Consider the following 21635-nt stretch of genomic DNA (forward strand, 5'->3'; position numbering starts at 1 on the left):
GAAATTGCCTCAAAAGTGTTTTTTAATTTATTTTGACGATCAGCTTGAATAATTTATTGGAATATTTCATAATGTACCAGTAAATGGACTGCTGGGAACATTTAGAAAAAATATTTGAGTCTTAGCAACTGGGCACCTCAGTGCAGCAGTTTCTGGTGGAAAATCTTTGGCATTTGCACAACGTGTGTGTTGTGTGCACCCAAATCCAAGTTCCCAGGACGAATTCCTGGCTCCCTGGCAGCGGCTGGGAGCAGCAGTGCAGTGTCATTCCCAGCGCAGGTACCCATGGATCCCTAACCCACTCACCCTCTTCTGCAGCTCACCTGGATGCTGAGTCTCTGTCAGTGCTGGTCTCACAGCGTGGTGTTATTCCCAGTGGGGTTTTCCGTGGATAACCCTCTTCCCTAATTCACCCGGACACCGAGTCTGCGCCACGGTTTTCAGAACGTTCCTCTTGTTGGAGGTTGAAAACCATGATGTGGGAAGGGCCGAAATAAATCCTAGCATGTATCCATATCAGTTCCTCATATCCCAGCAGGACCGTTCCTGGTTGGAAAATAACATTTACAAGGTTTTTAGTTTGCAGAAGCTTTGCCAGGCAGAGCAGCCCAGGCAGTGCCAGGCCAGCCCAGCTGTGGAAGTGTCTTCCTTGATGAAGGTGAGGTTGAGCCACACCACTTATTTTGTCCATTACCTCGATGTGGGATAGTTTATTGGGAAAACAAGTGAAGTCAGGGCAGGCAAGAACACCCCAAGGACTGAGACCCTCAGGTCACTCTAATGTGTTGCTAGTACACAAGAAACAGCCCTGGATGTAATTCCAGAATGCCCAAACATGGAGAAACTGCTGCCATGTGCAGCTGTGAACCAGATTTGGGGAATGGTGTTGGTTTGTTGGGTTTGGTTTTGTTTTTTCCCTTTAAATGGCCAATCAGCTGAGTGGGTGCCTCCAGTTGTGGGTTGTGTAATTGTGCACAAATTCCTTCATGCCTTCATTTTTTCCCTTTTTTATGCTGTGTCCCTGAGCTACTTTGGTTTCTAAATTCAGGCCTTACATATTTATCTGTGCCATTCAATTAGACCACATCCCCAATGCTGCTCTATAGTTTCACAGTATGTGAGAAATTTGGTAATTAAATGCATGCAAATGCTGCAAGAATAGAATAAATTAATTTTCCTTAATATCAGCAGGCCATTTGGTGATGTCTCAGAGATAATGTGACCAAGATACTGGCTCTTCTCTCCCCTTTTCGCCATCTTTTTGGAGTCTTTACTATTATTACTCTAGAAATACCCAGTCAGGTTTATAGGAAGAGAATCCCAGCCCTGCTGCACTCTGGAATTACATAAGGAGGGAGATCTTTACTCCAGGTTTTTTTGGCTCTCCAAATAAAACCTGAGCTGGAAACAGCATTTAAGCCCAGCTTCAGATTTATGTGTGGATCGGAGGGTGTAAAAGGTTGTGTCACAGCAGTTGCCAGGGATAACCTGAGATCCCTCAGAATACTTTGCACTGCGTGTTCCAGCTCTGGAAATGCTGTGTTGAAGGCTGGCATCTCCAGGTATTCGTACCAAGGACTCGGTTCTTACTCGGTGTTTGTTCCTGCAGCCCACTGCACTCCAGAGAGTTGTGGTTCTCCGTTCCGGTGATGGCTCCGGCTTCCCTGAACTCCTCCCACGTGAATACAGCACAATCCTCATGGCCTGGGCAGGCTGTGGGTGCCTGACCTCGTGCTGAGACAGCTGAATTTTAACAATTTGGCTCTATGTCATAGTTTCCAAGGAATCTGAAAGTCATTCTTTTCAGAGATTCCAGATCTTTAATATTTATTTGGGTGCTGTGTTTGTGTTGCCTTAAAAGATCTAACCTTACTGGTTATCCTCCTCCTTGCTTGAGGGACCTTATCCCGAGTGGCTTTGGGATTCCTTTTGTGCCGTATCCTCATGGTTTTTATGCCTTTCCTCTTGGATTTTGGGTCCCTCCCCGAGCACCGTGTCAGGGCTGGGTTCTCTTCCAGCCTGCAGCACTGCAGTGCTGTTGCATCAGTGCAGGGTTTCTGTCATCCCTCTCCTCCCTTGGCCTCCTCCCGGAGTGAGAACAGCCTGACGAGGTACCAGCAGCTCAGAAATGCATCGTATTGCTGCTGCTGGTTCTGGAGCGAGAGCTGGCACGAGGAGCAGAGCTGCAGAGCGTTTGTGGGCGGCTGCGTTCGGGGGAACGAACTTCCTCACAGCTCTGCTTGTCATGGGAGTGGGTGGAGGAGCGCAAGGGGCTCCATGGAGGGATGGGGCAAACCCTGCCCGGGGTCTGGGCTCCTTGGAGGCTGGAGGCTCTGGGAGCTTGTCCTCACCTGTGCCCTGTACCCTTCCCTTTTCTTTTGTCATTTATGTTGTATGTGATGCAAACAAAACCCTGTGTCTAACCCAAATATCAGAGAAGTTTAACTTTCAGAAATTGCTGTTGTGCTTGATGGAGGTATTTTTTAATTATTTCATTTTTATGGCCTCAAATGAATAGAAACCCTGATAATTGATAGAATCATGGAAGGGTTTGGGTTGGGAGGGACCTTAAAGATTGTCCAGTTCCACCCCCTGCTGTGGGCAGGGACACCTTCCCCTGTCCCAGGTCGCTCCAAGCCCCAGTGTCCAACCTGGCCTTGGAAAATTCCAGGGATCCAGGGGCAGCCCCAGCTTCTCTGGGCAGCCTGTGCCAGGGCCTCCCCACCCTCCCAGGGAGGAATTTCTTTATATAGTTCTGTATCTGTAAAATGAAAGGGTGAGATCTGACTTCCCGTCGCAGAGCTGTGATGTGCTCCGGAGCAGGAGAGGCAGGCAAGCCCAGTGAGGGCTTGGTCCTAGCAAAAGAGCATTCAGAATTCTCCTCAGACACTTATTCAGTGCTGGAGTCATTAATGGAACTTCTCATAGCTGCAGGAACACCTGATAGGGCACCAAGGAGCATTTTTTGGGAATGCTCAGCATACTCAGCTCACGTTGGTGCTGGTGCTGTCATAAACCCAGCCCTGAGTTACTCCTGTGTGTGTACCAGGGAATGCTTTGCTGAACACCTTGTCAGCAGAGTGAAGGAATGTGCTGGTACCCAGGCCTGTCTGGACCAGGCTGAGCACCTGGTCCAACTTGAGCTGGCTTGGAATTTTGTCTAAAAATCGGTTTGGCTGAGAGCGGTGACTGGTCAAACTGTTTTTGCAGGAAAACAGCGGCTTTGAGGATGAAGTTGCTTTTCAGGATGTTTTTTATAGAGTAGTTTGTGTTCAGGAGGGCCCAAGTCGGGGTGGCCCCCGCTGGGGCTGGGGGAGATCCAACGAACTGCTTCCTGCCCGTGCCGTAGAACTCATTGAAGTGGCACCTGGGGCAGTGACAGGTGGGTTCAGCTGTGTCCAGCCTTGGCGTGCACATGCCTGGAGCTTGTTTTGGGAACGAGCCAGCAGCTCTGTTCCTCGCTCCGTGGGGCTTTGGAGAGCAGGGTTACCTGTGGCTCTGCAGTGCTCCGTCCGTGTGTTTCTGACGTTGTGCCTGTGCTTGCTCCCCGCAGAGCTGACCTGCCCGGGGTGCAACATCGCTAAAGAAGCTGCTGCAGGATGAAAAGATGGCAGCGCGGCTGCTCGCACCACCAGGCCCCGAGAGTTTTAAGCCCTTCACTCCGGAGTCTCTGGCCAACATCGAGAAACACATCGCGGAGCTGAAGAAGAAGCAGCGCTCGAAGCAGGACAGCAGCCACCGGGATGACGATGAAGACAGCAAACCAAAACCAAACAGTGACCTTGAGGCGGGGAAGAATTTGCCTTTCATCTACGGGGACATCCCTAAAGGGCTGGTTGCTGTGCCACTGGAGGACTTTGACCCTTATTATATGACCCAGAAAGTGAGTCTGCAAGAAAGGAGTTGCTAAAGCGCCTTTTTCTTGGGAAATTTCAGGTTTGGGTATGGTTTAAAAACAGAAGACAAAGAGAGTCTTGGATGGGCTGGTTTGGTTGGTTTGCTTTCTTATGTATTTTTCTGTGAGGTTTAATAGAGATGGTATGATCAGTCTTTAAGGATGGAGTTAGGAGAACAAGCTCTGGAAACTAAAAATAGTCCAAGTTGTGCTAATGTGCCAATTTTAACCATCAGGGCAATAAGAAGAATTTAATTGAGGGGTAACAGTGAGGATTTCAGTGTGTAGTTCATCACTTCCGTGGAATTCAGCCTGAAGTTGATGGCTGTGAAACACTGGGACACAGAATCACGGCAAAAAAGGAGATTCATTAACTCGCTGTCATCTTAATTTTTATTTGTCTGGAGCTAAGGTGATGTGGCAGGAGGCGTTTGTGGGTGCTGAGGTGTTTGAAGAAATGGTGTTGTGAGGGGAGCGGGGAGTTGGCAAACTGTGCTGGGGATGGAGGGGAGGGATCCACTGGTGATGGAACGAGGAGCATGGTCACTGATTTGTTTAGAAGGCTAAAACTGAGGTTCTTTACTGTTTAATTTCCTTGCTTTCTTTGATACAAGTTTGGCTGAGCCAGCTGAGCCAGTCACCATCTCAACTGGGGCTCAGCTGTGCCACTGGGGGAGCTGCAGATTGAGCTGTGTGGGTGACAGGAGCTGGGATGTGGCTGTTCAGAACTCAGGCAGAATTGGCTGCGTGTGAAATCCGTGCCATGGGTGACCAGTGGTTGATGAGTTTTTATTGGGGCAGACGTTTGTGCCGTGCTCAGAAGTGACTCTGTGACTGGCAGGGCGTCACTCACACGGAATCAGCTGAATTTGGGGAATGATGTGTGTCACTGACCCTTCTCTGCTGCGTTTACACTGGTTAATGGTTGTTTCTTGTGCCAGGGGTGCTGAGGCAGGTACTGGCTCAGAACAGGGCTGTGAAATCTGGGGATCTGTGTGTGTTGCATCGTGGTGCCCAGCTGATGTGGTCCTTCAGGGGATGCCTTACCAGGAGCTGCTGTGGGGAGAAGGCAGCTCAGTGATCCTCAGGAGTACTTGTTATTTATTAAACAAATATTTTCTCTTTATTAAACCAATCTGATTTTGGGGAGAGCAGGTCATGGAATTATGGGATGGTTTGGGTTGGGAGGGACTTTAAAGATCATCCAGTGCCACCCCTGCCATGGGCCTGGATACCTTCCACTGTCCCAGGTTGCTCCAAGCCCCAATGTCCAGCCTGGCTTTGGACACTTCCAGGGATCCAGGGGCAGCCCCAGCTGCTCTGGGCACCCTGTGCCAGGGCCTGCCCACCCTCACAAGAGAACTCCCAAGGTCTCTTGACCCCTTGCACCCTCCACAGAGGTGTTAGGAAATGTCACTGCGATCCCGTTGGGAGAGTTTTGAAGCCTCTTTGTGTCCGTGTAGTTGAAGGGATGGTGTCTGGGGGAGAATTGGGCTGGCCAGTGCTTTTCCTGGCTAAAGTAGGTGAGCGCTGCTGAAGGGGCAGTGGGCCGTGCACTGGAGCACTGGGCAGAGCTCCGTGGTTCTCAGCATTCCACCACAAACAGGAGGCAGAGGGAACCCCGTTATCCCTCCTGCTTCATCCATCTCCATATTTGCCTCCCAACACAACGCTATTAATAAACCTTTCCTTTTTAGAGGAAAAAATAAGCTGCATTCCCCTCTCTGAAGGCATCTGTCACATCTCTGGAAGCGCCGTGCGTTCCTTGTGGAGTCCCTGCCTGCTCGGCGGGCCCAGATGGAGGGAAGGTTCTGGAGATGGGAGGCAAACCCACCCAGCCCTGCTGACCTCGTACGTGCTCCAGCAGGGCCTGGCCCTTCCACAGACGCTGCATTCACTGCTCTCTTCCTGCTGTGTCCATCTCAGTGTGGCAATGCCTTAGGAGCTCCTTGCTGCTTCCAACACTCAGTGACTTTCCACAAAGAATTTTTTTTTAAAGCCATTAAAAAAGGCCTTTCTCTGAATCATCAGGAATTGCGAATCTGCTTGAATCACGGGAAGTTTTCCAAGATTTTTTTTTCCCCCTCTCCAGAAGGCTTTGCATCACAGGTCTTTGCTGTTGCAGCGTGCACAGGGACGAATCAGCTGGTTGCTTTTCCCTGCAAGAGGACACGGTGATCTTGGTTTGTCTAAGGAAACTGAAACTGCATTTTAACAGAGCAGCTGAACCTCCCAGCACCTGTAAACTGATATTTAAAGGAGAAACAGTGTGACCTGGAAACAGAACCGTGGCAAAGGGAGTCATAAGTCCTGGGTCCGTAGCCCAGCAATGGTTTTGTCCAAGGTGCTGCTCTTTTGTCTGCTCAGTTTCATTTTGCAAAGTGGGAGTCACAGAATTCCAGAATCCCAGAATCCTTGAGGTTGGAAAAGACCTCCAGGATCGAGTTCAGCCTGTAACTGGTCCCCACCTTGTCACCAGCCCAGAGCCCTGAGTGCCACATCCAGTCCAGCACGGAGTGACACCTCCAGGGATGGCGACTCCAAACCTCCCTGGGCAGCCCCTGCCAATGCCTGACCACCCTTTCCAAGGAGAAATTCCTCCCAGTGTCCCACCTGACCCTCCCCTGGCACAGCTTGAGGCCGTTTCCTCTGATCCTGTCCCTGTTCCCTGGGAGCAGGGTGTTGTGGAGAGGGGGATGGTCCCCCCGGAGCCTCCTTTTCTCCAGGCTGGGCCCCCCCAGCTCCCTCAGTCACTCCTCGTGCTCCAGGTTCCCAGCTCTGGACACATTCTAACCCCTCAGGGTCTTGAAGTGAGGGATAAGTCATGACTCAGGAGAATCTGGACTCCCTTTGCTCACAGGTAGCAGGTTTGGGAGCCGCTTTAGCTCCTTTTTGTCTCCGTGTAAGGACCAGAAAGAATTTTTTCATGATTCCTTCTTTTACAGCTTGTAGTAGCCTTCCAGTTCCTGGCCTGAAGCACAAGGTAGGAGCAATACTTCCCAATTTTTATTACGGAAACCCAAAACATTTCAATTAAAGTATCCATAAGGCATTCCTTGTTCACATGTGCAAACAAAATTTGGGAAAACTCCCTGTGTGAGCAGCCCCAGCAAGGGGAGCAGAGCAGCCTCACGGCCTTATCTCCTTCAGTGTTCCTTAAGCAAGACATCAGGACCGTCCTCCTCTTCCATTCCTACAGCCTTGTCAGGATTTCCATTTTTTAATGATTTTCCATCTTCTACACCTCTCTTTCCTTCTGATCCATCTGTGGCCCAGCCCATCCCTCCTACTAAGCAGCTCCTCACCCTGTTCTTTCCCACTGAACACGATGTTGGCTGGGCTGTGGCCGTTTTCCTCAGGCACCTTCCATTTCCCTCGCTGTCAGTCTCATCCTTGCTGCAGAATGAGGTGAAGGTGCTCCTGCTTCTGCCAAGGCTCCACTTAGGAGGCAGCAGAAGGTCCCTGGATATTCTATGAGCTGAGACTGTAGATCTCAGTGGTGGATGGATTTCAGTGGAAAAGGGAGGACTGTTCATACAGCTGTGAGATCTGAGGCTGGGGTGGGCAGTCCGAGGTCACCTATGGCTGCCAGAGGAGCACCTGAGGATCTCTCCAGAGCCTTTGTGCCAAGGGAGTGACTTGCAGCTTTGTCAAGTCACATGCCAGGTTTGGAAATGGGCCCTCTGGGTCCAGAATGTCACCTTGGCCCAGGAAAATCACAGGGATGTGAGGGACCAGCTGCGGGAGGCACATCTGGCTCTGGAATGTGCCTCGGGAGCCTTCGCCTGTGATGTCTGCAGGGAGAGGTGGTGACTCTGCAAGGTCACAACACCATTCACGGGCTTGCATTTCAGTGAAGTCACCAAAACAGAGGAAAGAGTTGGAACCCTCTCAAGAATCAGCTTTTTATTCTTATTTCTAGAGTCTCATTGCCTTTTCCAGGTCTTGAGTGCTTAATGGTGTTTTTTCTTCTACTCCATCTCCCCAGTTGGCTTCAAAGGAGCAGGAAAAGTGAGTGTGAAAGGAAAAGAGTGAAGAAAGGAGATTGGATTCCCTGGCAGGCGTTGTCCCCAGTCCTCTCCAGGTGCTGGAGGGAAGGCAGAGTGTGCTGGAGCTGTTGGCCGTTCGTGCTGTGGATCCAGGCACGCAGGGCTGGGATCAGGGAACGCCAAGTTCCTGGTCCGTGGCCTGGGAGGTGAGGGAATCTCTGCTCCCATCCCCTGAATAACTGCAGCCCACTCGTGGTGGGGGAAGGGTGGAGAATCATTTCTGGCCCAGAGGCAGAGTGGATTTCCTTGCACAGGCAGGTTGTGGGGTCATTAAAACTTAAAAATCGGGATCAGTTTCTTAATGTTCCATGTTGAAGCGCCTATTCTTTGTAAAGATATCTTTCAGGAATGTTTTATTTGATAAATTAAAAAAAATATGGATTTTTCTACTGTTGGATGTAAAACGAGAGGTTAAGGCAAGAGCAGAACATGGCTGATACTTTTTCCCCCACAAGCTTTTCAGTGGTGAAGAATGTTACTAAGAAAGAGTAAATATGTCCCCTTTTGGGGGAAATGGGAAAACAGATATTAAATAATGGTATTTCTGTGTTAGAAAGTGTGACTCTGTGAGCCAGAGCAGACTTGAGAAGTATTTTGCATTGGTGTTTAATTCTGTGTACTGTAGAGTCATGGAATGGTTTGGGTTGGAAGGAACCTTAAAGCCCATCCTGTACCACCCCTGCCAGGGCAGGGACACCTCCCACTATCCCAGGTTGCTCCCAGCCCCAATGTCCAGCCGGGCCTTGGACACTTCCAGGGATCCAGGGGCAGCCCCAGCTTCTCTGGGCAGCCTGTGCCAGGGCCTGCCCACCCTCCCAGGGAGGAATTCTTTCCCAATATCCCATCCATCCCTGCCCTCTGGCAGTTTGAAGCCGTTGCCCCTTGTCCTGGCACTCCAGGCCTGTGTAAAAGGTCTCTCTCCATCTTTCCTGCAGCTCCTTCAGGCACTGGATGGCCACAATTAGATCCCCCAAAGCTTCTCTTCTCCAGCCTGGAGGCAGCTCTGCAGGTGGGGTCTCATCTGAGCAGGACAGAGGGGCCTCAGCCCAGGCTCGGGGGGTTCCTGGGGCACGTCCAGCTCTCCCCCACCAGCCCCTAAAACCCTTCTCCCCAGGGCTGCTCTCAGGACTGATTGTGCCTATAATTCTTCAGTCCTCAGGGTGCCCGAGTTTCCTGTAAATTCATTTTCCAGCAGCCCCAGTGCCTGGCTCAGGGTGTCTCCAGGAAGTCGTCGCTCTCCCCTGCTCAGCATCGAGCGTCAGGGCCGTCATCGTGTTACTGCTGCAGGAATCTGCTTCCATATGTTCTGAGGCTGTTCCTAAAGCTGTTTTCTTCTGAAATCTCCTGCCCACTCCCCCTCACTCCTCAGCCATTACAGAACTGCTCAGTGGAAAACCTGCAGGAAGCAGGGATGTTTTAAATCTTCCTGGAGCTGGAATGATTCTTGCCATCCCTCAAGCGGTTCTGTTGCGCTCTCAAGCGCAGTCGTCATTTTGCAGATTGATTTAGAGAATTTATCTTTTGGGACCTTCTTTCTTTTTATGAGACCTATTTCCAAGGTTTTGGTGGGTCCTGATGACTTGAAGGAAACTGAAGTGGATGGAGTTTTTTTTCACAGCTCTAACAACAAACAGGGACTTTGGGAAGTCCAGCCAGACACAAGCATCTCTTAAACTGACTGCAAAATGCCTTTTTCCAGGTATCACCTTCCTCTGAGTTTGGAGCTTTGCTTCAGCACATCTTAAAAACTCTTAAGGATGTTCTTGGCCCAGATCCAGGAAATGTTTTAAGAGCTTGCAGCCATTTTGAAATGGAGTTTTGATATGTCAGCAGCAGAACGGAGAACTAAGAGAGGGTTTAAATTGCCAAACACTTCTTGGGCTTTTGGGCTTTTCTTTCTACTGATGAGACCAAGTGTAAGTTTACTTAGGATTTTACAGGATACACAGGGGAATGGTGGATCTCGGAACTGTCAAAATCGATGAGCAGACTGGAACTATTGACACCTTCTTGGTGTGAGGGCTGTGCTGAAAGGCCCAGGGATGATGGGCTTTACAGGCAGGAAGAATTCAACAAGTTTTATGGTCTAAAAGGAGAAATCTGGGCAGGGCACAGAGAGAAAACAAGGAAGTGCCTTAGGTACAGTCACATAAGAGGACCGTGGAGTTCATGTTTGGTGGGCAGTGGGATGAAGGCTTAGATTTCTTCATGGAAAGGGTGGTCAGGCGTTGGAAGGGGCTGCCCAGGGAGGTGCTGGAGTCGCTCTCCCGGCGGTGTCCACGGTGCCACTGGACGTGGCGCTCAGCGCTCTGGCCTGGGTGATTGGTCACAAGTTGGACTCGATGGTTCTGGAGGTCTTTTCCAACCTCAGGGATGCTGGGATTCTGTGCTATTACAGCAGGCAACGCCACGTTCTGAGTCAGTCCTTGGGAAAGGGCGGCTGCAGGGGGGGGTTGTGTGAGTGACCCCTGTGTGTGACCCCTGCCATGTGCCGAGACAGAGGGCCCGGCCCTCGCCTGGGGCTGTTTCCATCCACCCGCCCCAGCTGAGTTTAGCTGCCCGAGTTTTGGGTTGCTCTGCCTCCGTGGAGCCACACCCGTGTCCCTGTGTCTCCAGGTGAAGGGTGGTTGCACTCCTGGCTTGCTGGCTTTGGCTGAACGAGCCACAGGCTCCTGCGTAGGGATTTTTCCTGTGGGAGATGGAGACACAGCGAAACTGAGCCACCTCTCGGAACTGCTGAGCGGGGTTTGGGAAATTCCTGTCTTCTTCCAGCTCACCTTGTCCCACATAATGTTCAGCACGGTCGTGTTGGAGGTTTTGTTGCTCAAAAGGTGTGGGAGAGTTGGGAGATCCGTGTCAAGCTGGGGACACAGCTGGAGCCCGTGAGAATCCTGGTGGGATGAGTGTCTTGCTCCAGAGCAAAACGAGATTTAAAAAGGAAGGGGATGCGAGTCCTGGAAAGTTTGTGGTGTCAGGAAAGGGGAGAGAGCTGATTCCTAGAATTGGGTGTCCCCTGAGCACTCCGTAATGGCAGTTTTGCAAAACTTTGGGCCTTTTAGAAGGTTGTTCCATGCCAAGGTGATCTGGTCATTAATTCTTGATGCTGCAATTTAGGAGCTGTACAGGGTTGTCTTTAAAGTGCTTTTGGTGGGGATGCATTAGTGGTTCTGCTAACGAACCCTCCTCTCTCGGTGCTGAACCACAATCTGATTTTGATTTCCTTTGCAAATAATTTACTGCTCAATGGTCTAATTTAGCCAAACGAGCTCAAATACGTTGTTTCATTGACGAGGATGGAAATGACAAATTTCCTAAGAGTGAGTCTCCTGGGGAAGCCTTTGTTGGCAGAGAGCCCTCGTGGATTCCCTTGGGTTGGGCTCTGTGAGCTCGGGGCTGTGCCAGCCGGGGGTTGGAGACAGGAGTGAGTCCGGCTGCGCTCCGGGACCATCCTGGAGAGGATAAAAATGGGATAAATGGTGCCAGGGAAAGGGCTTTGGCTTCTCAGTGCACACAAATGGGTTTTTTTCCTTCTGAGTCGGATGGTGGGTGTTTGGGTGTGCTGGCGTGAAGCACCCACAGACCCAGCTTGCCCCTGATGCTGCTGGTGCTCCGCGTGCTCCCTGCAGGGAGATGGACCAGCAGGATTCTGCCCCACGTTCACATGGATCATTCCACAGGTTCTCCATAAAGAAATGAACCTCACATCTTACAAGATCTCTGTCATGAGCAGCAGTGAGACCCAGGGCTGTGCTGAGGGTCGGTGCAGCACCAGGGTGGGCGCTGGGGTGGGTGGGTGGGTGACCTGTGTCTGCTGGGCTGGGGGACTCTGCCACCACGTTCTGCTGCTCTTTGCCTCTCAGTCTCTCTTTGCAGGAGAGGTCTTTGCAGCAGTGGGATTTGTTGTGGTTATTTGGGAAGGAGGCCCAGGCTGTGCCAGCGCTGTGCTGTGACTTGGGGCTGGTGCTCTGGGTCGTGGCGTGGGCTCAGCTGCCACATCTGCTCCTCAGGTCTGGTCCTGAGGCACTTAGGACCTCAGGTCCCTTAGAAAGGAATGACAGTGCTGTGGAAGAGGAGAGCGGGGCTTGGGTGGGAGGTTTGGCTTCTGCTCTGTCTGAGGTCTCTGGTGGAATGGATGTTTGGAGCAGAATTATCCCTGGTGTCCTGGTGGGTGAGGTCCATGGTGTACAGGTGTGTTGTAGCCTAATGGGAGCTTCATAAAAGATTCATCAAAAAAAAAAAAAAAAAAGGCAGAAAATGCTATGTTTTACCCTGGAAGTTGTTTGTCTATTTTGTACAATTCCTGCTTTGATTTTCTTGCATTAACTCTCTCTCTCTCTCTCTTTCTTTTTTTCTCTGCAGACCTTTGTAGTACTAAACAGAGGGAAAACACTCTTCCGATTTAGTGCCACACCTGCCTTGTACATTTTAAGTCCTTTTAATCTGTTTAGAAGAATAGCTATTAAAATTTTGATACATTCATATCCTTTTCATTACTGATTACCTTTACCTTTGTGTATTCATTGAAAATCTCTTACCTGTTGTCTTGTGCTCAGTCCACGTGTATGAATGCCAGTCCTGCACCTGCAGGTGTGGGTTGGCCTCAGAACATACACAAACTCCTGGTTTTACTGGATGAAAAAGCAGTTCTTTAGCCACATCCAGTGAAGGGAACTTCTCCTTTATTTTCCCTGTACTTCCCTCAGTGCACACACGTGGACGAGTTTTGGAACAGATGTGACTTGAGGCTGTGCTTCATGTGAAGGAGAGCTAGGCTTTAAGAGCTACTGAAATGGTTCAATTCAATTAAAATATAATTAAATACTAAAATATTATCTAGAAATAAATAGAGTTATTATCTGGAGAACAAGCCACAGCCACCTTGTCTGTAATTAGGCACTGACTAATTTCTTGCTCTTTTGGCATCTCTAAAGCATCCTTCTAATGGCAAAGCTCTTCCAAAATGTCCCACTGCAGGGCCCGGGGAGCTTTGGAAGCATCATCTGATGGTGTTATTAGGAGAAAAATAGTGTATTTTATTGACTGAGCTGCTTCATCCTGTTTATTTATTTATTTTTAGAAAATGGCTCTAAAATGGAAACACATTCACATGCTTTAGAGGCTTCTGTAATCTCCTGTCCTGTATCTCACATGGAGGAAAAGCTTTTCCATCTTTCCCAAGTTGGCTTTGTGTTATTTCTCGTGGCCTCTCCTCCCCCTGCATGTGCTGGGTGAGGGATGTAGGTGAGGGATGTGAGGTTCAGGTCAGGCTGAGCTGCTGAAGGCTCTTGGGTCTTGGTCCAAGGTCTGTTTGAGTCTCCTGAAATGATTTTGGAAGTCAAACAGCTGGATTTCACCACTGTGCTAGTAATTCAGTGGCTAAAATACACTCAAACTTCTAATTTGGACATTGTGCTGCTCCCCAGATCAGTCACTTGTAAGACTCAGAGGGAGCAGAGATGTCTGGAAAGATTCCTGTGATTTTCTCCAAGCTAAATCCTGATGTCTGTGGATTTCAGCACTGCTTTCCCACGGGCTGCAATAGCAGACAAGATATTTGGATGTTACTGAATAGCCAGGGACACATTTTCATTTAGGCCTCTGAACTGAATTGCTGAGACATACCAGAAAATACAGCATTGATTTGTAGAAAACAAATTTTAGAAGTATGTTATAAAATATAAAATACATAAATTAAAATATAAAATACAGAATTTATTGAATGGTGCCATAAAATGCTATTTATGTAGTCATATATGTTACATAGCATATGATATGTTACGTAGTGTATAAATAGTATCTATAATACAGCATATTAAAAATATATAGTCTATAAATCTTGTAGCTAATACATATATTTAGATGTATTTTTAGTTTATATAGCATAGAGGTGTATGTAATACAGTCCATTAAAAATATATCCATGTATATTTATATAAACAGCCTTATTTCCCATGACTGGTGGAAGCATCTCAGCCCTTATTTGTAGCCCACAGAGAAAAGCCTGGAAATGGTTGAATTTCCCTGCAGTCAGTGATCTTTGGGGACCTTAAGGGAATGTAAAGAGTCACCACGTGTCCCTTTGCTCCTTGACTTTGTCCCACAGTATTTAGCATGATCATTATGTGCACTATTTTGACCAACTGTGTATTCATGACTTTTAGTAACCCGCCCGAATGGTCAAAGAATGTGGAGTAAGTACGAATTGTTGTGTTTAAGTACCAAATGTTGTGTTTGTAAGAACCTCCCAGCACGCTGAGTTTGTTCCCTTGAGGACCCTGTTCCTCCCTGTGGATTTTTGCATGAACACTTTTGTCTTTTGGAGCCGTTTATTTAGACAAAAGTAACTGCAGTTCTCCTTTTTTTCACGACTAAAAGGGCGTTTCCTCGTGACAGGTACACATTCACCGGGATTTATACGTTTGAATCACTCGTGAAAATCATTGCAAGAGGTTTCTGTATAGATGGGTTCACCTTCCTGCGGGATCCCTGGAACTGGCTGGATTTCAGCGTGATCATGATGGCGTAAGTTGTGTTATTCCAGGGATTTGTGTGCATGGGAGGGGACGGGGCCTTAGGAGGAGGGTGTGTTTGGAAGGAAAAAGAAGATCAAGGAAAACTTAAATTACACCCCCAACCCCCCTCCCAAGGTTTCTGTCTTGATTTTTCCAAGGAAAGCTTTAGCCTGATGGGATTTCAGCTCTAAACTGCAGCAGCACAGAGTTAATGGAGCTGCTGCTGCAAAAAAAAAGGATTTTCTGAAAGTTGTCTTGATTAGTGCAAGATTTTAGGTGGTTCATGTGCCAGAGGGGCAGATCAGCATAGGAACCAAATATCTTTAAATTCCAGTCTCCACCACTCCTTCCCCCTTGGGCTGTGGCTGGAGGTTGGACTGTGATTAAGCCATTGATAACCCGTTAATAACCTGTTAATAAGCAGTGGTTATTAACCCGTTTCCCATGAAGCTGCAGTGTCAGAAAGGAGACACTTGATTTTCCTTCTCCTTCTTTTCTTTTGTGCTGGATTGGGCTGATATTGAGGATCATGGGCATGTCTGAGTCACATCAGGAGATACACCCTGAATTCCTGGGTTTTTCCATATTGCCCTGAGCTGATCCTGGCTCAGCCTTAGTCCCGCTGATGGAAACCAGGTCTTTGTCACTGGTACTCCAAGCTGCTGGTGGAAGAAATATTTTTGCCCTTTTACACTTATTTTTGGAGTATTGCATGTGGCAGGCTTGGGCTCCCATATTCACCGGTGTCTGATGGAACAGGGATCACAGAGGAAGGCTCAGGAGCTGGATTTCCAAGGGTTCAGAGCACTCGAAGTCAAATGCTTTAATCATATTTTGCTGGATTCTGCACCCAAGTCTGTTGAGTTTCCTGAGCTTTTGCTCTTTGGCTACTCTACCTTTTAGTTGTTTACTTAAATTATATGCAAAGAGTTGGGCATTGTCCATGAAAAGCCAATAACCAGCAGCTCCCCAACACTTTAGTTTTACTTCAGAGCTGTTGGGGATCTGCTCTGCCCAGTGTGGGCACCCAGTGTGGGCACCCAGTGTGGGCGCACACAGACCGAATCCAACCTGGGAACTGGCAATTCCTTTATTTCTCCAGAAGTTACCAAATGTCATCCCACCATCTTTAAAGGGCCCAGGGCATTGCTCTGCAAGGAATGTCCTAAATCCCTCACTGGTCTCTATAACCCTCTCCTTTCCAGAGGCCAGGCTTTGCCTGTGGGCTCTGGTACAATCCTTTTTGTGTCAAGGGCGTTATTTAAACCCCACTAAGAAGGCCTGAGTTTTTTAAAGCCCTTGAGGCCTTTCTGCACCAGGAAAAATCTTGAATATTGAGCTTTTTTTTGATTTTTCATACCAGGTTTCTCCCCACGCAGCACAGAGGAAATATTCTCTAAGCTGGGGTAAAATTTAACCCTGTTACTTTGCACTAAGCCTCTTCTCCCCTGCGTATCTTGGGTTTATCTGCTTGTAAAAAGGGGAGAATCGAACCTTCCTGTAGCTCACAAGCAGACACTGAAGCATAAAGGATTAAAAATGGAGGATGCTAATTGAAATGAAGGATGCTAATTAAATTGAAGGATGTTAATCAAAGCAGAAGATGATTATGTTTTCTTAAAAACATGAAGTGAAGCGAATATACCTGAAACTGCTGATCTGAGGTGGTCGTACAATCACGGAATCATGGAATGGGTTGGATTGGGAGGGACCTTAAAGCTCATCCAGTTCCACCCCCTGCCGTGGGCAGGGACACCTCCCACTAGCCCAGGTTGCTCAGGGTGATGTCACCAAGTCTCCTCAAATATTTGGCACTTTTACAATTGCCTTCTTCTGTAGAGATGGCAAAGTTTCAAGTTCTCTACAGGACTGTGTGGAGTTTGGGGCACCACAACATGAAAAACATCTAAAGCTGCTGGAGAGGGTCCGGAGCAGGGACAAGGGGATGGGGAAGGGTCTGGAGGAGTGGCTGAGGGCTCTGGGTCTGTTCAGCTGGAGAAGAGACTGAGGGGACTCATTGGGGGCTGCAGCTTCATCCCGAGGGGCAGCTCCGATCTCTGCTCCCTGTGACCAGTGGCAGGACACGAGGGAACAGCTGGAGCTGGGCCAGGGCAGGGTTAGGTGGGATGTCAGGAAAAGGTTCTTCCCCCAGAGGCTGCTGGGCACTGCCCAGGCTCCCCAGGGAATGGGCACGGCCCCGAGGCTGCCAGAGCTCCAGGAGCGTTTGGACAGCGCTGCCAGGGATGCCCAGGGTGGGGTTGTTGGGGTGTCTGTGCAGGGCCTGGAGTGGGACTGGAAGATCCCTGGGGGTCCCTTCCCACTCAGGACATTCCATGATTCTAGGTGAGGATGGGTATCCAACCGTGTGCCTGGGCAAGCTGGCTGGGGAGTGGAGAGACTTAAACTGTGTTTTGCCTCTGCAACTTTGTCTCTCTCTCTCTTTTCAATGCCAATTCTGAAGCGTTTTAAATCACAAGCTGTTTCCTACAGGCAGACGATTTATGCAAAGGAAGGTGACCCCAACGGTGCCATTAACTCTGGTTTAATTCTGCAGGTATATAACAGAGTTTGTAAACCTAGGCAATGTTTCAGCTCTGCGCACTTTCAGGGTTCTGAGAGCTTTGAAAACTATTTCTGTAATTCCAGGTAAGGCGGCCCCGGTTGGTGTTTAGCTGTCGGGTGCAGGCCCCTGTGAGTGATGTATTGCTTTGTCTGTAGTTGTTGTTTTATTTTGGTGTGTGTATTGTCATGGTGTTTTTTGTGTGTGACCTCCCTCATTGCAGATATGTCACAGAGTTTGTGGACCTTGGGAATGTCTCAGCATTGAGAACTTTCAGAGTTCTCCGAGCTTTGAAAACTATCTCTGTAATTCCAGGTGAGAACCATTCAGCATTAAAGGCTGGGCTTGCGTGCGTCTCCTCTCTGTATTTCCCCTCCCCTCCTGCACTGCTCATTCCTCAGAAATGGCGCTGGGATTTTTTGGATGGGATTTGCAGTCTGTGTAGCAAAGCAGTTTGAAATCAAGGCTCCCAAGCCATCAAACTGTGGGATGAACAGGCTCATCTTGTTCCACCTCCTGCCACGGGCAGGGACACCTTCCACTAGACCAGTTTAATCACAGCTCTGTCCAGCCTGGCCTGGAACACTTCCTGATCCTGAATTCTTGTACAGAAAAGCTTCATGCTCATGGTTTCTCAAAAGTGCCCCTAATTCTAAGGTCGAGCTCCAGGCTCAGGTCTTACAGGCACTCAGACATCTCCAGCATTCTGGTTTCCAGGTGCTCAGCCTCTTTCAAGGACAGCACCCGAAATGACTCCTCGATGAGTTTTGGTCTCCGTTCCTTGCTGCTTTGTTCCCTCACGCATTCACTGACACTGGAGTGGTGGTTCTGCTCTCTCAGGCTGCCAGGGACCAGCCTATGGAACTGTAGGGCACATCCCTTTTGTCCCATCCCAGACTGCCAACCCCATCAGCTGTACCTGCCTGTTGTGCATGATGATGATGATGATGATGGTGATGCTCTTACGTGGCACCTGCTTTCCTTGCACCCAGTGAGAACATGCTGGAGTGATGTTCCTACTGAGCCTTCCTTCGTGTTTGGTGGTATCTAAGAGCAAAAGACCTTTGGTAATTGCTGTTAGCAGTGCCCTGGGTGGCTCTGAAGGGCGGCTGTGATTCTCTCGGCCCGCTCCAGAGAGTAACCGGCTTGCTCAGAGAGAAGCATCGATCTTGAAACCCGTTTTGCCTGTGTTTTGCTTTCTTAACTGTAGCAAAGTGGGAGATGATGCAGCTTTAAGGAGCTGGTTCCTGGCTGTGTGAGAGCATGCCTTGTGTTCCCATGGACAGGAGCAGAGCAGCTCGGTTTTGGATCATTCTCTCCATACAATTCAAAACCGATGGAGTTTGATTTCAAATGGCAGCGGAGGGGTTGGGGCTGAGCCCTGCTAAGTCCAGCACATTTTTGTGTAATTTTTATTAGAGGGACAATTCGCTGCATATTTTGGTTGAATAAAAGCGATGATTTGCCACACACAGCCAAGGGGATCCTGTTTGGGTGTTGGGGGCACTGAACATACCTGAAATGCCAAAATTTTGGGGTTTTGTGTCCGTTTCTGGGGGATGGTTGTCCAGGTGTGTTTCTGCAGCATGTGGGTGCAGCACAAGGCTTGCCCCCCCTCCATTTTGTGACAGCAGGAGGAATGTAAAGCGTTTGAGTAATTGGCCTTTTGGGTTACTTAATCTGAAAGCATCTTTATGGGTTTTACTGCTATCATTTCACAGGGAAAAGGTGATTTTTAGAATACACTGAATATTAAAATCTAAAGGGGTTCCCCTTCTGCTTCAGCACATGGAACGGGAATTTTAACTCTGTGCTGAGCTACTGAGAAGCTCATTTTAGTGTTTCGAGTGCCATCTACATCTTCTGCCAGTAATTGGAATGAAGGTGTGTTTGAGACGAGATAAAAACGGGAAATATTACCAGAATTTGCCATGCCATGGACAAAATTCCATGGTCTCTATGGATCTGTGTGACAGGAGCAAACTGTGACACCTCTGAGCGAAACCACCAAAATATCCCTTTGGTCTTACGGTTTGGTGGAAAAACTGTACGAAACCGTGATGGTCTCAAGAGATTTTCTATATTGGCACTTGAATTCCTATATTTTAATTGCCTGGTGCCATGTGGGGACACACCTGGGTCGCTCCCGCATTCCACAGGATCCAGGGAAACTCGGATCCGCGGAGCACGGGGTGGTCGCTGCAGCTGGAAGTTGTTGGAGTTGTGTTTGTTGAAGTGTTCCCAGTCTGTGCCTGGACTGGGATCTCTCCTGCTGGTTCCAAACCCCCTTTCTCCTTACCCAGCTGTGAGGGAGCAGCACCCAGAGCAGGAACCCAAGCGCTGACGTCCGTGGGTGCATGTGCAGAGCAGAGCCGTGGGATGAGCATGGCAAGAGGTGCTGGGGGTGATGTGTCTGCCAGAACAGCACAAACCTGCTCTGCGTTGGAGCAGGGCTTTGGCATCCATGAAAAGTTTGGACAATGGAAGTAAATGACACTTCAAAGTAGAATTCCTTTGCAAGGAATGTATCTGCAACCGTTTGTTTTTGAACCTTTGTGTTCCTGGTACGGGTCTAACCTCTGTTGGTCTACAAGGGTTTCACAGAAGGAGGAGGTTGGAAGGGACCTGGGTTCTGGTCCAAGATTTATTGCAAAATGTTCGTGTGGTCTCAGCTGGAACCTTGGATCTGACTGGCCCCAAATCCAGCTGTGATTTGTTATTTTTTTGCTCATTCCTTCCTTCACTGCTCATTTATAAACCACAGAATCATCCTATTTAACACCAGAAAGGCTGATTAAAGGGGCCTAATTGGGTACTGTTTCTGCATCCAAAATTCTAGCTAGTTTAGACCTGTCGCCTAAAAATTAATGCTGAGTTCTCCCGAGTCACGAGTTCTGCCTCTCACGGACCAGACTGGTGTGGGAAACCAGCAGGATTCTGGCTTATGCCTGAGCTTACTTTTGGTGCTGAGCCTGTTAATGATCCCAGTGGCCTCAGTAAATCTCAGAGCACCAATGCTCAGGGTGAAATCCTGCCCTGGCTGTGACCAAACCCACCACTGAAGGGGAAGATTCTGCTCCTGCAAGGGAAGGGAAGTGCTGAGACAGTTTAGTTGAGCAGGAGAAACCCAAGATGTGGAGAGCTAAAGGTATTTGATCTCTGTAAGTTGTTGTAGCCCGTGCCAGTGAGCTCAGCTCAAACACGGCTGAACGTGTCCACGAGGGGTTTTGTGGCAGCATATCCCAGTCTGATCCTCATTTGGCAAGCCCTGTGTGTGGGGGGAAGTGATTCCCCACGTTCCACAGCCTTGCTGCGAGGCTCAGGCATTCTCAGGGACAGATGCTGGGGTTTTGGTTTGTTCTGACTGTTCCTCGCTCGCCGCTGAGCTGGTTCCTCCATGCCAGTGTTGTACTGGCTGGAAAAGCTGACCACACACAGGAACCTTCACTATTTATAGCCACAGCCTTTCCCACCGAAGAGTCCTTCTGAGGTACTGTATTCATTTGGATTTTCAGTGTGGTTTCCTTCTACAGGAGTGATTTCTAGTCTTGTTTCCTTCTCCACAGGCTTGAAGACCATCGTGGGTGCCCTCATCCAGTCTGTGAAGAAGCTGTCGGATGTGATGATCCTGACAGTTTTCTGTCTCAGTGTCTTTGCCCTCATTGGGCTCCAGCTGTTCATGGGCAATTTAAGGAACAAGTGTGTGATTTGGCCAATTAATGTGAACGAGACCTTCCTGGACAATGGCTCCAGGGGCTTCGACTGGGAGGAATACACCAACAATATGTGTAGGTATTTCTACAGTGAGGCTCCCTAAAACCTCCTGATTTGGCTCGATGCAGCTGCCCAGGAGTTCCAACATGGCTCATGCTGGGGTGTGTCTGGTTTTCACAGTAAAAACCCCTTGTGCAGAAGTTTGTCAGGTGGTTTTTTTTTTAATCTGGCCTTGTTGAGACGTTCCTAGTTGAGTTCATCCTTTAGAAGGGTTTGGATGTGCTCTTTTAACTAAATAACTTGTCCAAAATATATTTTTACTGATGAATTTCTTAGCAGTGGATTTGGGGGGGCTCTTAAGTGAAGGTTTTAATAGTGTTACAGTCTGTTAAATCCTCTAACTCCGTTTGCGTGTGAATGCAATCTCTTCTTTTTCATCTTCAGCAAACTTTTACATCATTCCTGGCTCCACCGACCCTTTGCTCTGTGGTAACAGCTCGGATGCAGGGTGAGTGTTGAGCTTCATTAGCAATCAGTTATCACTGATGTTGGCTAAAGCCGGCAAAACCTTTGGAATACTCCCTGTCGCTTCCTCTGTTGGTTCTGGTGCTATTTCACCAGGTTTCAAATTTCTTAATCTAATTACGAATCCGTTGCTAATGCAATGTAAGTGCCATTTTCCCTGTCAGGAGGCACGTCTGGCTACCACTGCTTACCAGTGGCATTATTTCCCTCTGAATCCAGTCTTAAGGATTGTCAGAGAAGGGTGCATGGAGGCTCAGAAATGGGAACTTGCCGTGTGCTGTTGGTTTTCCTCTTGGCTCTGAAGACGCTTCTGGCCAAAGCTCCTGCTTTGGGCTCCCATCGGGGGCAAAGCTGCGCGTTGCAGCACCTCGTTTCTGGAG

General features: G+C 48.8%; 1 protein-coding gene across 4 annotated transcripts in view; it reads left to right on the forward strand.

Annotated features, from left to right (window-relative positions):
* The window catches only part of SCN8A (sodium voltage-gated channel alpha subunit 8), a 59529-nt gene that overhangs the window by 9765 nt on the left and 28129 nt on the right, over positions 1–21635 (forward strand). For 2 of the 4 annotated variants that reach the window (XM_032093815.1, XM_032093813.1), the window contains exons 2-8: positions 3554–3883; positions 12304–12422; positions 14046–14135; positions 14338–14466; positions 17011–17102; positions 20583–20804; positions 21175–21238. In XM_032093815.1, the coding sequence (XP_031949706.1) occupies positions 3608–3883; positions 12304–12422; positions 14046–14135; positions 14338–14466; positions 17011–17102; positions 20583–20804; positions 21175–21238 (992 nt within the window). In that variant the 5' untranslated portion in view covers positions 3554–3607. Of the gene's footprint in view, positions 1–3553; positions 3884–12303; positions 12423–14045; positions 14136–14337; positions 14467–17010; positions 17103–17239; positions 17332–20582; positions 20805–21174; positions 21239–21635 lie in introns of those variants that run through there. The other 2 variants (XM_032093814.1, XM_032093816.1) reach the window with 2 other exon arrangements.

This window comes from Corvus moneduloides, chromosome 30 (assembly GCF_009650955.1).
Source record: "Corvus moneduloides isolate bCorMon1 chromosome 30, bCorMon1.pri, whole genome shotgun sequence".
Classification (NCBI taxonomy): domain Eukaryota; kingdom Metazoa; phylum Chordata; class Aves; order Passeriformes; family Corvidae; genus Corvus; species Corvus moneduloides.